We start from the raw sequence: 16536 nt of genomic DNA on the forward strand, positions 1-16536 counted from the left end.
CCAGAGCATGACCAAACCTACATCTCCTGAGGCTTACTGGGCTCTCTTTGCTTTGCCACCCACCTGTCATGTGTCTTGTGAGGTTTCCTTCCATTTACTATTCTATTAAAGCATTCCTAAAACAGTCTGTGTAGTTCATGCATAAATCAGATTCAGATTTTACTAAGAGCCAATTTAAACAAAAACATGAGCACAGACATCACCAGGAAATGAACAGCCACCAAGGAGAAAAGAACGCTGCAGAAATCTCAACTGGTAGTTAAGTAGCTCCAACAGTTTACATTTGAACGCTCACCTCTGGCCATCTGACAGGAACTGCTTAAACACCAATCCTAGTCTCTTTCAGAAAATATGGACACCCCATTTCTGAGCTTCCTTAGCAGTTTTAAAAACCTACTCTTTGTCATGATGAGTAACTAGAAGACCTTGTTCCAGCTGTGGTCAAGACATTAACTTTCAGGTGACTTTGAAGAGGCCCTTTAATCTTTGTGAAAGTTTGTGTTTTTCTTTATAGGTAAGGGAGTTGGCTGAGATCCCGGAACTGACCTGGTGAGGTCACAGGCACATGGGTACCTGTAGTACTGCCTCTGCACATGCAGCCTGTGGCTAACCACATGCTGAGCAGTGACAGTGACAGTAGCAGGGCACTGTATGATGTGTGTGTTGAGGGAGGGGGGTGTCTGCTTAGCAAGGAGATTTTAAAAAAACAAAAAAAAACAGGACTTTTAAAAAGGAAAAATTAAGTTAAAAAGTCATATCTCAAAAAAGGTGTTCCCAGTAGGGCCTTGTAACAAGTTAGAGAACAAAAGGCTAAAGGGCTTTTAATCCCACTTCAATGTATATAGAGAAAAAAAAAAGCCAGTAAAGAGCAAGAGATGAGAGAGAATGCTCCCGAGGTGAGTGGACAGCCACTAAGTCAGTCTGGGAGAAGCTTCTCAATCCTTCTTTTTGAAATTTTTTTCCCTTTATTCTTGAACTAACAAATATGGGTACTCCAGTTCCCCATAAAACTAAAACAAACTACATGCAAGTAAACACACAACACCCAGGTAAGCCCATCTAATTCACCAAAGTTGAGACAGGAAAACAACTTATGAAGATGCTACATGAATTCAGACTGCTGCTGTTCTCCGAGATGCAGCCCCAACTGGATTCCATGAATTGTGGGTTATGGAGGGGGTCCTGGAGGAGGGAGAAGAAACCCAAATACACCAACTGAGGTGAGCATCTACTAATACTTGGGACTCAAGAAAACCCCATATTCAGGCTGGGGATGTGACTCAGTGGTAAAGGAATGTTTGCCTGCATGTATGAAGCCCTGGGTTCAATCCCCAGCACCACCACAAAGGAAAAAAAAAAAGATATATAAGTATTATTATACTAATTGTAACGAATGTAGCCGAGTTTCTGTTTTATTTTAGATTGTATGCCATACTGGCCCTATTCAAACGTTTTCTGTACATGTGAATCAGGATGCTCTGTTTAAAGGCTGGCAAGGGGCGGGAGAGAGGCATGTACAAGTGCTAGCAGGTCCTGGCCTGGCAGTGTAATGGCCCAGAATTACCAAACCTGTCCTTCTGTGGTAGGCCAAAGGAAAATGAATTTAAGACAACGGCCCAGTTATTTTTATCTGTGCTCCAGAAAATTTCATTCTGCTCTTTATTTTTTTTTAAAAAAATTAGCCCAGTTTCCATTATTTGAGGAAGAGTATAGCTCAGACCTAGAAATTGATAAGCAAGAGTTGTGTAAAGGAGTTTCTTCTGATTTTCCAATAAGAAATGGAATGTAGTTCCTCAAAACCTCAACTCTGGTCTCAGAAGCATGCTTCCTGAAGACTGTTTCAGAGCTAATCACAAGTTTGCTCCCCAGGGAATTTATTACCTGTGAGTTTCCTGGGAGATACTTTCACAGAACAAGAATTTCAAAAAATTTTATTTTTTTTCCTATAACTAATAGAAATAAAGAACAAACTAAAGAAATAAAGATCCAACTAAAATGCTTATTAACCAATAAAAATAAAGCTATTAAAATTAAAACTAATTTCCTTTGAAACTAGTAAGACTGAATAGTCTTCCTCATCTTAGCATATCTTACCTTCCCACCCTGCAAGGCCTAACTCCAGTCCAAACTCCTCGGGGCCAGAAATTAATCTCTCTCTGCTGTGCAAAGCATTTAATCTCCATCTCTTTTGTAGCAATAATTATATTTTATATAAATACTGTAACATTTGTAAGGATATAATATAATGCTTTTGCACACAGTAGACCTTAATAAATATTTGTCAAGTGACAAAGGTGCATGAAATAATGAGGAGGCAGCTGGTCCTGGTAAGTATAGAAGCCCTGCTTCATCCAAAGAATTAAAAGGAAGTGGTGTGCGTGTGTACCTCTCTTCAGCTTCCCCCACACCAAAACTCAACGGCTGCAATGAGAAAAAAAGCCCAAGCCAGGAAATACAACTAGAAATGACTAATAATAGAAACATATAAAAACCACATTTTATAAAGGAAACCAATTCAAGTAAACAGGGGCAGGGTAAAAAGGAAAGGAAAATGGCTCAGGGCATAATAATTCTACCTGTGCTAATAGCATAATCTACATAAATGCATAATCTACATAAAAGAGAATGCTATCCAGCATCCTTTGACCTCCTTTGCTAGGTTGAATGACTGACTTGTGACTAATCAACACACCAGATGAGTATCAAAATACACAACTGTTTTGCCAGACTGAATTGGTCACTCTATTTCTAGCTGTAAAGGCAATCTAAAATACTACAGAGTCACAGCACCAATTCAAAGGATTTCTGCTATACATTTCAGATGACATCTTTCGTAGATGGTCAACTATGATTCTAAAATACAAGGGCTCCAGAATAGGACACATTTTCTGCTAAGACTGCTAAGATCCAGAAGTAGCTGATGTTATCCTGCAAGGATGGCAACACAAGCAGGAACCTACACAAGAATCTAGTGAGCATTTCTAATAGTAAAAAGTACTGTATATTAGGAACATCTCAAATATGCAGGGCTACTGTGGGAGGCCCCATGAAATACAACAGGTTTGAGGCTAGACTGATGCAAATAGGTTATGTCACTCATGACACCAAAAACTTAACATCAGCTGGGGTGCAATGGCACATGCCTGCAATCGCAACTGCTCCAGAGGCTGAGGTAGGAGGATAATAAGTTCAAGGCCAGCATGGGCAACTGAACAAACCCTGGCCTTAAAATTTAAAAATTTTAAAAAGGGCTGGCAATGCAGCTCAGTGGTAGAACATTTCCCTAGCATTTCCTGGCTCACAGTCACTGGCAGGAGTCCTTGAATACAATCCCCAGTACCACGAAAACTAAAAAACAAAAACCCTAACATCAAACACTTTCAATAACAATGGTGTTAAATTATTTCATATAACCATTTATAACAAATTAGAACAGACATCAGCCTGGATCATAGGAATAATTAGGGGGGGCTAGGGCTATGGTTCAGTGGTAGAAAGCTTGTCTAACATGCTCAATGCCCTGGGTTTATCCCAAACACTGGAAAAAAAGAATTCTACAACTCCCTACAATCACATCTGCTGTTTATGCACATCTAGCATCTATCCTCACATCTTATGTTCCAATAATTTCCTAAGTGGCTCCTGCAGGATGAAGGAGCCACCTACACCTCAGCTCTAGGAATCTGCACATCACACAGGCATGGCCATTGTGTGCATGTGATCCACGCTTGGGGAATCAGAGTCAAACCTGGAACTTGTGAGGGAAAGAGAAAACCTTTCCACTGTGATCAATGAATTGGGAAAACAAAAGCCAGATATGACCAAAGAATGCCAGGTGAAATGGATTTGCCTAGAAACAGAGCCAGCATAGAAAAAAGTTTAGGCAAGAGACAGAGACCAAATTCTGATGACAGTGTTTGATCCCCTACATCCAGCCATGCCTGAAGCAAAATCTTCTCTAGGACTTTTCAGTTTGCTAAGCCAAAGAGTTCTATTTTTATCACTTGAGCCAGCTAAGTTTGGCTCACTGTCACTGGCCTCTTGACTGGTCATCGTTCAATAAAAACTTGATTTACCATTAATAAAGCATTGAATTGATAACTCCAGGTAGATTGAAACAATTATTTTTATAACCAAATAATAATGAAGAAACCTTTGGGAGTAGGTGTAGGAACATGGGAAAACATTCGACTTTGTTCCATCCTTGGGTTTTCAATGGATTACTAATTATTTGATTCTCATCTTAAGAAATTAATGATATTTAAATGAAGATACCCTGAAGCTTACTCCAACATTTTATTACATGTTATAACAAGTTTTTGTTGTCGTTGTTGTTGTTTGCTTATTTTGCAGTACTGGGGACTGAACCCATGGACGCTCTACCACTCAGGTACATGCCCACCCCTTTTCATTCTGAGAGAGGATCATGCTAAGCTGTCATGGCTGGTCCTTTGGGGGCAATTTGTAATCCTCCTGCCTTAGCCTCCCAAGTGGCTGGGGTTACCAGTGTGCACCATGATGCTTAGCTATGAGAAATACTTTAAGTCAGTTATGAAAAGGCATGGCAGTAAATATTAAGTGCCTGAGTGAAGGGTGAGCTGTTAATATATTTACTGAGTAGCCTATTCTGTGTCACAGACTTATTAGTTTAACATAAACCAAGGCAGAATCCATGTTTAAGATCCCAAATGGATTAGTTCACTTACACTCCACTCAGTACATTAATAGACTGTGTCTTCACTCCATATCCAGTCTCCTTTAAATTAGCAACAATTCCTAATACATCGATACTGGAACCTTTGGATCCAAAGTTTTTGTCACTGTACATTATCATGTGAGCATTTGAAAAATCCTGTTGAAAAAAATATATTCAAAATTTAAAGGGTAGCCATTTATTATTTTTAAAAAAACAACTAAGAACAAGCCATTAGCTTTCCTTCAACTTACCCCTAATATAGGTCGTAAGGACTGAAGCTCTCCATTATAACCTCCCCAGTCTTTCCAATCCTTGTATTCTCCTTCTTCTAGCAAATACTGATGACCCACAAATCCAGGCTTCTCATAGGCAACCCAACTGCAATTGAAAGAACAGGCATGGAGCAGTGATTTTTCAGACATTTAAAACTGTCCTTGTGCACACATCTGTTTAACTGACAAATACCTATAGTTTTAAAGCTAGATTACTTTACTAACGCGCTCACTACTGGAATTCTCTAAAATTTAGGAGACTATGTTGAAGAACACAACCTAAGACACAAGCTCCTCAGAGGACTAAAAGGGTATAAGGGTATTTGAGATTATTTCAGCTGACTCAAATGAACCCCAGCAAGTAAACTGGATAGACTTTCCTAAAGTAATAATTCAAATATTTTGAGTTTTGGTCTATTTTTAAGACTATTTCCAGGATATACATCTATAATAAATGGGTAAGATCTAAAATTACAAAAGATCACACAAATTAGAAAGCAAACTATAACAGTTCAGTATAATTTGGAGCATAATTCTAATAAATAAGACTGCAAATTTAATTAGTCTGGATGGTCAATTCCCAAGTGTGGGTCACAATGGGTGAGACACAGGCGTGGGTAAAGCTGTTGAAATTCATCATGCCACAGAATTGGAAATAACACCTTTGGCAGGGAGGAGGACACATTTACTGCTTGTTTAAAGGAAAAAGAAATCCTTCCAGTTATGCCTGTCTACTTACATGCCTCTTAGAACTTTCATGGACCCCACTGATGTAAGGGGCAAGTTATCATCTCCAGTCACTTCTGTCTCATCAGTGACAATGCTACACAGGTCTGTTTCTAGTTCCAAACATCTTCCTTCAAAGAAAGGCTTTTCATAAATAATAACCTACAACAGAAATAAGATAGACCAGTGATAATATAGTTTAAAAAAAAGAAAAAGCAATAGGTCTCCCCACCTCCACCCACTGTCCTGATGTGAAATAGCCCAGACCCAGAGACAGTTTTTAAATCACTGGATTTTATTCAATGTTGAGAACCAATATGTAGAACTTTGCTTAGGTCAGACTGTTATAGTTTACTAATTTACTTAGGACAAACTTTGCTTTTTGCTTAGATATCAGAATCCTAAAGTTGCTTTAAAATTTTTTTAAATCTATACCATCAAAGTATGTGGCATAGATGTGGGAAATGGGAATAACAGCATTTGGGAGTAGGGAGAACTTGTCTTGAAAAAGTTTCTTCTTGGCTAACTGGCAAGCAGCAACAGGCCCTGCAATTAGTAAATACAACCAAAAATTATACACTGAATGCAACAATCAACCTTTTGAACCAGGGCTCCACATACAGTTAATGATAATTGTGCCATTAGCAGTATTTTTCCAGCCTGGAGGGTGGCACATGTAAGTTGGGATCTTCCTTTGGGGGCAACTATGTGTGGTGAAGCTTTATATGTGAAGTCACACAAGCATTATCTTCATGGAGGTGGAGTGGAATAACACATGCACGCACGCTCATACACACTTACCTTCGGATCTGTTGGGAATTCAACTTTACGACCACCCTGAAAAGAAAAACAACAGAGAAAAATGGTTTTTCATTGATTCCTTACCATTTTATATTATCCATAGAAGGTGAATCTCATGGTGTGATTACATTCCACTTTGTTTTAATGTATGTGAACTAGTGCTAAAATTACCAACAAAGCAATGAGGATACAGGAAGTCCACCTAGAACAGACTCACACAGTGGTCTGTATGTTCAAGGTGCACATAGAGTGTGTTTTTGTTTTTATTTAACTAACAAGATTTCTCATTAAGAAAAATCTATATTTCTCATTTCTCTTAAAAAACAGTCCTAAGATCTGTCATCTCGGGACCTAAACTCTCACAAGCAACAACCTTCACCTTCTGCACTCTTTGATCCTGCATGAAGTTCAGCCTTCAGCAGGACACAGGCTGGGGTTTGCTATCCCCACCACTCCCTGTGGTTGAACTCCCAGCCAGCCTCATTTTTATTTCTTGCCTGGCCATTGGAGGCATTTGGTTTTGCAACCCACCACCTACAAAACTGTTAAGAGTTATAAAATAAACTATTAGATTAAATATAAAAAATCCCAGCCAGGCATGGTGGCACACACTTATATATAACCCCAACAACTTGGGAAGCTGAGGCAGGAGGTTCGCAAATTTGAGTCCCACCATAAGTGTTTAGTGAGCACCTACTACAACACGGCACACACTGTGTCCCATGAGGGGACAAGAGAGTTGCAGCCAAACCTATAGTCCCTCCCAAGCAGAAGAGACAAAGACCAATGCAAAATATAAGGATAAGGTAGAGGAAATACAAGGCTAAGGCAAATCTTTAGGAGGACATCCAGCTCCAGGCCCTCCCTGCCCAAGTGCCACTCAGCTGAGTCTCCTGTCCCAACTGGCTTGTCCTCGGTGTCCTGCCCTTTCAGAACTCTGCACCCTGGCGCACACAGTGCATTCTCTGGCACCTCTATCTACAATAATACTGCTCATGGTTTAAGACTCAACCTGATCTATCACAAAGCTTCCCTAATCATCCCCCTCCTCTGTCACATCAGCCACAAGTTGGAATTTTATTTATCATTCCTCCTATTTTTCCATGCATGTTTAATCCTTCACTTTCTACACTAGGCTGATACTTTGAGCACACATCTGCAGCTCTGCAAGGCTGAGGCTGCTTTGAAGGCAAAAGACCTAGTCTTATCGACTTTTTAACCTGTAGCACCTAGGAAGTCATCATTTCTATTATTTCTATCCAGCAATGGGCCTCGCACAGATGAAGCACTGGGTTTGATCCTCAGCACCACATAAAAATAAATAAATAAAATTAAGTTATTGTATCCATCTACAACTAAGTGTGTGTGTATGTGTGTTTTTATTTAACTGACAAAATTTCTCATTAAGAAAAATCTGTATTTCCCGGGACTCAACTCTCACATACATACATATGTAAAGCCCGTTTGTTGCTTCAATATCACATCCTGTGAATTATCAATGTCAAGCTGACAGAGTCACCGCCTTCAAGAACACCACATTTGATTTTTACCATTTTCAGAGGCCGCATGGATCCAATGTAGGCTTCCTCTGTATCCCAGAAGGATAAGTCAGGGTATTCGCCTGGTTCCAAGACGAAAGGGACACCTTGAAATCCAGGTTCTTCATAAATCAGCCATCTAAATAAACACCAGGGAAGGAAAGAAAGACAACTTATCGTTTATTTCAGTGTTTCCTCTCTGGTAAAAAGGGCTCCTGTGACAAGAGGGGAAAGGAACAGAGGATGTGGCCCCCTATGACGACGGTTGCACATAGCTGTTAGTGTCAGGAGGAGCAAGCTGGGCTCCCCTTCCTGACCTCCTACATCTCTCCTTGGTTGGCTCTGCCTACTCATTTTTAATTCATATGATTAATTGCTTCTAACTGTAAACCTTTCTATTACTGCCAAGTAATAAAAGGAGTTCTCTTTTTGCACTGTATTTGGAGAGGCCCTCTTGGGAAATCTCAAGGCCTGTTTTAAAAGGAAACACCTCATTTGTAACCTAAGACTGAGGAGTGCCACCTAATCATTTTTCATGCTGTCAAAATTAATAACAGCTAACATCCTCTTCAAGCTCACAAGGAGTGCTGCCCAGAATTTCATCTAATCCTCACAAGAATGCTACCAGGAAGGAATATTTTTGTCCCCATTTTACAGATGAGGTTAAGTAAATCACCCCAGGCCACACAGGGATGATCAAAGCTGACTCCAGAACCAGGCTCCCCATCATTTTTTTATGGTGTTTTTTCTCATCGCAGAGAGTGCACCAAGCATTCATTTACTCTTTTCATAGTTACTCAGGATCATCACCATGAGCATACTTAATGCACAGTGATGTCCCCGGAGGCTCTGAAGGTCTGCAGGGCTGCTTGTTCCCAGGCTGCAAAGCTTTTTGAGGTTTTGGTTCTGATTTTAATGACTGTGCAATACCACACCCTTCTACCAAGCTGGTCAGCTGTCACTTCTGCTTCAGTCAGGGAGCCAGCGGCCCCACCCTCCTCTCCTGTGCTAAAAGCAGGAAACCATAAAATCACGCCTGTTAGAACGGCCTCTAAAGATTTCAAGGTCTGGTAAATTTGCTCATTCCAGGCAAGGTTCTGGGAAGGTGAGGCTGCTGGAGAAGTGACTTTCAGATGGAAGGTGATAAGGTATCCCTTCGCGAGCCAAGACTTCTTGGAGATCACATAAACTCTCCAATCTGTTAGTGTGGTTAAAATGCCTGGCTGTGGTTCTCCACCAAGTTATACGTGCCCCCCCCCCCCGCCCCAAGACACCATCAAGAGCAGGATATGATCCTAAATGAAATCTTCTACCAGCAAATTGGGACTCTTAGCTTTTTTCTTCTTTGCAGTTGGGCCTAAGGCATGATTTTTAGTAATGGTTTCTGTTAAAGATTCCCTTGGGTAAATCAGTAACTTCTTTTAGACTCACTAATTACACAGGGATTTACAACTAGAATCCGACCCAAGACCTGTCAACACGCACCAAGGAATGTTGGGAGGCCAGGGGTGGTTTACTAGTGGGGATCAAAGCTAATCTACAGTGTTAGAAGTCAGGAAAAGAGCAGATGTGGAGGTGAGCAGGGCTGGGAGGGGGCATGAATGGGGGAGCTTCTGACATGCTAGAATGTTCTACTTCTTGATCTGGTGATAGTTATACTTATGTATTCACTTTCTGAAAATTCACTTAGCTTATTCACTTGTGTGTATCTTTTTGTACAAATGTTATACTTGAGAATAAATTAACTGAAGGAAAAAAGAGGCCTGTCTTTTGAATACCACTGTAATGCCACCAAACCACATGCAAACAGAGGCTAAGAAGGGGATACTTTCAACTTTCTTATGTTTAAAGCATGACAGTTAAGGATGCATTAAGTATTTTTGGAGTTCAAAGCTACACGTGGATTCTGTACCTTAACTAATAGGAGTTGGGCAATAAATTCTGTTATTATGCTAATAAGACAAAGCCTTCAGAGTTCAACTCCTTCACAAGTGAATGGGCTTAATTCTTCATAAACAGGATATATGGCTCATGAATCATTCTGAAATTCTGAAATGATATTTACCCAAGCATCTTTTTTACTAGGTCTTTCCTTATAGTATTTTTAAGTTCTAAAGGAATTTATTCGTTTGAAACTAAAATTTCATCTTCCTGGAAGCATGTGGGTAAGTCATATAACATTTATAGAAGGAAGGCAATTTGGGGTAGAGGGGAAATTGCTAAAGAAAAAAAAAAGATACAAACTGTTATATTTGAAAAGGCCACATTCTAAGGGCACTTCTTTGGCAAGGGAGCCTGCTGGATAACTCAAACAGACGTTTACAACACAGTATGACTCATTCTGTGCCAACATGATACAGAATTCATGAGGTTATCAGGAAAGGGGGAAATTATCTTCAGGCAATGTTATTTCAGTTTCTAAAGGTACTCTTTCTCTTTTCCTGTGCACTTAGGTAATGAGCTTTTGCCAATATACAGAAAGAAATACCTTATAGAGAAAGAAATACCACTTTATAGTTCTGCTTAAACTGTGCAACTATAAAGCATGAGCCTCTTTTTTAACAAACATAAATGTATGCAAATATATTAATGACAAATACATATGGATATTGATGAAGTAATAACAATAGTAATGCATATGCATATGAAAAATATCTATGGAATTACTCTTTTAGAAATACCCTTTGAGTCACCTAAGAAAAAATTCAGTCCTGTCTTACCCACTTGTTCTTAAACAAGTAACTTGAAAATACCACCTAGCAGGCAAAGTTGAACTTACAGCATTTATAGCTGGATCCTTAAGACATGGTTGAACATAAGTGATGGCCATTTATAGAAACCAACTGGATACTTGAAAGATTAAATATGAATGTGCCAAGCTTCAGATTATTCAAAAGAAGATGGGCTATGAATCTCAAAGGAAAAAAACGCATGTTCTCTAATACAGCCAGCCTAAGTTCTTTAAAAAGTCAGTGGCAAGGGAAACAGAGATTAAAAGAGACTTATAGAGACAGGACAGTCAAACATATTAACATGAACTTTGACAGAATCCTGATTTTTAAAAAAGAATTTAGCCCTTATTTTTATTTACTTACTTTTATATGGTGCTGAGGATCAAACATAGTGCCTCACCCATGCTAGGCAAGTGCTCTACCACTGAGCTACAACCCCAGGCATGAATCCTGACTTTACAAAAATAAGACAACTCCTAAAAGATATTCCTGAGCCAATTGGGAAAATGTGTTTATGGGCACAGACTACATATTGTCACAGACACGGTGCTAATTTTCTTAGGTATGACACAGATAGCTAGGCAGGAGAATGTGATTACAAAGACATTCAGGCTGAAGCCAATACAGTGCAGGGACATGATAGCTGCAACTCACTGTCAAGGGCTCAGAAAAAGATAACATGAATATGGCAAAATAATGAGAAGAAGATTAACATTAAACAGGAACGAGATATGGGAGGAAAAGGGAGAGAGAAGGGAAATTGCATGGAAATGGAAGGAGACCCTCATGGTTATACAAAATTACATATAAGAGGAAGTGAGGGGAAAGGGAAAAAAAACAAGGGAGAGAAATGAATTATAGTAGATGGGGTAGAGAGAGAAGATAGGAGGGGAGGGGAGGGGAGGGGGGATAGTAGAGGATAGGAAAGGCAGCAGAATACAACAGTCACTAGTATGGCACTATGTAAAAACGTGGATGTGTAACTGATGTGATTCTGCAATCTGTATATGGGGTAAAAATGGAAGTTCATAACCCACTTGAATCAAATGTATGAAATATGATATATCAAGAGCTATGTAATGTTTTGAACAACTAATAATAATAATAAAAAAATATGGCAAAATATTACCCATCATTGAATCTGGGGGTGATATGTGGGTGTTTATTGAACTATTCTTTCTACTTTTATGTATGTTTGAAAGCCTTTGTAAAAAAACAAACAAAAAAACCCATTGGGCTCTGAGGGCTAGGGGTGTAGCTTAGTGGTAAAGTGCTTGCCACTAAGGCCATGGGTTCCATCCTTAGTATTACCAAAACAGAAAAACTGAGCTTCAATATGGTATACTCCACAATGAATGATTACTGCACAGTAATGAAAAAGAACAAATTGACATACTCGTCAACAAGGGTAATCTTAGGAGAGAGGTTAGGTGTAAGAATCAGGGACTAGGACCAGGGTGGGTGACAATTTTCTGCCACAGTGCTGATAATGGTCTAAGTTATGAGTTGGCTAGTAGGCCCATTATTGGGCTCCATCTATACACACACACACACACACACACACACACACATATATATATATATATATATATATATATATATATATATGTTTTCTGTTTATATCAAGTATTTCATAGTAAAAATAATCAAAGACTACCCAGGGAAAAACGTCTCCTTCACTTCATAATATCTGTTTTCTAGAACATGTTCAGCTAACAACTAACCCTATCCTAGAGAAGGAGACCAAAGCCTATCTTCCTTGCTTAAATGATGGCATTAGACCAGATGCTATATACCCTATGAAGTTCTAAAGTTCTCTGTTTTTATTTGAAACATGCCAAAAATAAGTGTGTGGGGGATGCATGTGTATATGTCTACATGGTATGTGGCTGTGTGTATATGGTGTGTAGTGCATGTGTGTGCGTATGTGTGTGCACACAGCAAATGCTGTCAGTTTTACCTTTAAAATGCACCAAAATCTGCCCATTTCCTGCAAATCACATTATCTAAGCCACATCACCTCTTGTCTGTATGATTACAATTTCTTGTTTATGAGTTTCTTTCTACTCCGCCTTTACAGTCTATTTGTACTCAGCAATCAGAGTAATCATTCTAAAATACAAAGTCCATCAAAATTCTCCAAGCATCACTGGCGCCACTTTGAGTAAATGTCAATTCCTTCCCTAAGGCCCAACGGCTTGCCAGGACAGGAGGCCTTTTTCCTCACCCTCCTCCTAGCTCAGCACCTAGGCCTCTTAGCTTGCCCTGAAGGGCCCCCCCCACAAAAAGACTGTGCTTTCTGCTTAGGGCATCCCCTGTCCCTTCTCCTTCAGCTGACCCCATGCAGACTTTCTCACTTCCTTCAAGTCCCTGCTTAAATGTCACCAGAGATCTTTCTTCACTACCTTATCTAAAATGGCATTGCACCTGCCCTTCTCTGTAATGTTTCCTGTAGCCCTCACCATCTGACACATTACACACTTATTTGTGTTTGTCTGGTCCTACTGAATGGATAGCTCCATGACAGAAGGGACATCCGATTGGAAGTCATACTCCCTATTAAGTTACCTAGAAGTTTTTTAGTTTCTGATTTCTGAGAAACAAAATTCAGACTCTATAATCTCTAGTTTACCCAGTTCGTACTTTCTGCAAAATCAAATCATTATTCCAAGATAAGAACAACAGTAAAAGAAGACTTTTAGTACTCAACAGGATGCAAACACCATGATGAAGGACTGCCTTACCATTCACTGTACAGATATTCTACATCACTTTACAGGAGAGACTACATATCATATTAATAAATACTTATGCACATTTGCTGAATATGTAAATACTTCTAAATAATATGCATCAACACTGAAATAATATATTATGCATATTAGAATACATAAACAAAAATAAAATCCTTTTTTTCTTTCTCCACATTTTTTTATTGGTGTATTATAGTTGTAAATAATGGTGGGATCTTTTGTTACATATTAGTACATGCACACAACAAAAATAAAATCTTAAAAGGAGATGTTAAATATAATATAAAGCAGTTTTGGTGGCTTTTTCTCCCTACATTCAGTGGATGCCTTTCACATGCTTTGGGCTCTGCACTCCACTTTATGTGAATTCTTTAGCTCATTTTTGTGGTACTAGGGATTGAACCTAGAGTCTCATGCATGCTCTGCTGCCTGAGCTACACCCCCAGCCCTATGTTCTCCACTTGAATTTTTTTTCTCTTTTTTTTTAAATGTTCTTTTTAGATATACATGCCACTAGAGTGAATTTTGGCATATTATTTATACATGCAGTATAACTTATTCTAGTTAGGATCCCATTCTTGTGGTTGTATATGATGTGGAGATTCACTGGTTCATATAAGAATATAGGAAAGTTATTTCCAATTCATTTCACTGTCTTTCCTATTCCCATCCCTCCTCCCTTCCCTTCATTCCCCTCTGTCTAATCTACTGAACTTCTTTCTATTCTCCCTTCCCACTATCCTCTACTTTAGAGACCACATTCTTTACCGCTGCAGTCTGCACTTTTTATCCTAATTTCTCCCCTATCTGAGATATTCCCATTTCCTTCAAAATATTCTTGCAGTTTCCTGTGATTTGTGACAACATCCTAGAGGCTTTTGATAGCATTGTGTGAAAATATGAAAGGAAGTGCCCACATTTTGGCTTCCATCCCGCCTGAACTATTGGGGGTACATGCTTCAGGTCACCTCCTTTGAATTACAACGAAGGTATATCTGCTACTCAGCTTTGAATGCATCAGATTCCTCTGACATGAAGGAAAAAGGCCTACGTTAAAAATCCATTTTCCTTCACACTTCCTCTAATAAATTGTTATTGTTTATAAGAGACGTGAATCATAGTAACACAGGTGCAAAACAATCAGGACTTCGTGTATTGTATTAAAAATACCATTCAGTCAATAATTACTTAGCAAGAAAACAAATCAGAAACCAAATATCGCTAGTATTATCTCTGGTAATACATGCATAAAAAAGATTCATTAAAACTATATTTGAAATATAACACTTACGTGCCCCAATGCACTTTAATGGAACATGTCTTCTGCATGACACCAAATCCCTGCATTTCTTCAGTGTCATCAAAGTAGGAATTCAGGAGTCCTAACCCCTCTGGTTCAGTAAATAAGTCAATTTGACTAATTCTGTAATCCTGAAAAAAAAAAAAAATATATATATATATATATACACACAACAATTACACCATGTATTTAACTCTACAGTATGCTTGTTATTCTCTCTCTCTCTTTCACTCTCTCTCTTTTTTTTTTTTTTTGCAACCAATTAAAACAAGTTTAAATGTACACTTACGTTTCATGGGGTGCCTGCCATTTTATCCCTATCCTATTTGTACCCACGACTTCATAATATGCCTCTTTCAGGGTAGACACGCTACTTTAGTCATATATCTTAACATTACATTCAAAAAATTCAGAAATGCATTTTTTTTAGCATACTGGAACATCATTCTCACATCCTCTCTTGGCTTTCCTTAGTCACAGGAGTTCTGGCTACTTTGCTTAGAGGCAATTCTGCAAGTCCAGAGATCTTGGTCTATAGAATGGTTGCCCTTCTCTTCCTCAACTATTGTTTTGTGACCACAAAACCACTGGGGTAACTTTTCATGACTGTGACTAGACCACTATATGTTGGTTTGGTCCAAAATGTAAAGCCAAAACCCACGTTCATGGTGATTTTTGAATCTCCACACTTAGGTCATTGTTCCATGCCCTGCATATCCAGGGTCCATCAGATACTCTTCAAAGGGCCTCTCCTGGCAGAGTGTGCTAATCAAATATTTATCAAATCTCTTCTATGCTGCTGAGCTGTGTGAACTATAATACAGAAGAAAGAAAGCTCATGCATGCTTTGGCTGCCTGAACTACATCCCAGCCCTATGTTCTCCACTTCAATTTTTTTTGGGGTCAGTTCAGGTGAGGCTCTTTTAAACATTATCAAAATGAAGAATTAATGAACTAAAATGGTAACTCACTTGAATATATGATATGTGTTTCATGTTTCAAGAAACCATGCACACAATCTCTTTTAAAAAATGTGTTCCTGCCTTCCAACATGGTATAATTCAGAATGATTTAACCCAAGAGACTAAATCAGAAAATTAGAAACTATTAAACAAAAAAGGTTCACACATCATTATTTAAAGCAGTAAAAAAGAAAAAAAAAAGAAAACCCAGAAACAACTTTAAGATCCACTGAAAGATATCATTTCAATGAGATATAACACTAAGCTAAACCTCAAATCACATAGCAACATGAAAAGCTTTCCTCTGCCAAAAATTGTTGATTGTTCCAATTTTGAAGCCTTTTATTGCACTTCATGACACCCATATCTATCATACAAACTTGGAATTTTAATTTTCCTCTTGGAAGATCCATGAATCACATTTTTTAAAATTCCATGAGCCAAAAAGAATGATGTTGATTATACCTTGCTCATCAACAAATGAGAAATCAGAAATTTTATGCAATCCATAAAGTGACTTCAAATATCTCAAATAACAGTTTTTAAATCCACATAAAACCCCAGAGTTGAACTATCAACTGAATTATGTTTAGATTATGTTTCCAAAATACAGTATCTGTAAACTACTCAAGGTAATCAGAAATCATGCAGTAGCCAAAAAGACTAAGTAAAGAGAAAAAAATATGTTCACATAGAACTTATTACAACTAGGTTACTACAAAAAGTCCATTTGGGAGATTGGAACTAGGGTTCAGG

General features: G+C 38.6%; 1 protein-coding gene across 3 annotated transcripts in view; it reads right to left on the reverse strand.

Moving 5' to 3' along the window:
- The window catches only part of Crybg1 (crystallin beta-gamma domain containing 1), a 196893-nt gene that overhangs the window by 20023 nt on the left and 160334 nt on the right, over nucleotides 1-16536 (reverse strand). For all 3 annotated transcript variants that reach the window (XM_046430597.2, XM_058575313.1, XM_058575314.1), the window contains 6 exons: nucleotides 14810-14949; nucleotides 8046-8172; nucleotides 6496-6531; nucleotides 5708-5856; nucleotides 4948-5074; nucleotides 4707-4852 (listed from right to left, as the gene is read on the reverse strand). In XM_046430597.2, coding sequence (XP_046286553.1) covers nucleotides 4707-4852; nucleotides 4948-5074; nucleotides 5708-5856; nucleotides 6496-6531; nucleotides 8046-8172; nucleotides 14810-14949 — 725 coding nt within the window. The remainder of the gene's footprint in view (nucleotides 1-4706; nucleotides 4853-4947; nucleotides 5075-5707; nucleotides 5857-6495; nucleotides 6532-8045; nucleotides 8173-14809; nucleotides 14950-16536) is intronic.

Source organism: Marmota monax, unplaced genomic scaffold (genome assembly GCF_021218885.2).
Source record: "Marmota monax isolate L192 unplaced genomic scaffold, Marmota_monax_Labrador192_F-V1.1 WCK01_AAM20220418_F8-fsc00013, whole genome shotgun sequence".
NCBI classification, from domain to species: Eukaryota; Metazoa; Chordata; class Mammalia; order Rodentia; family Sciuridae; genus Marmota; species Marmota monax.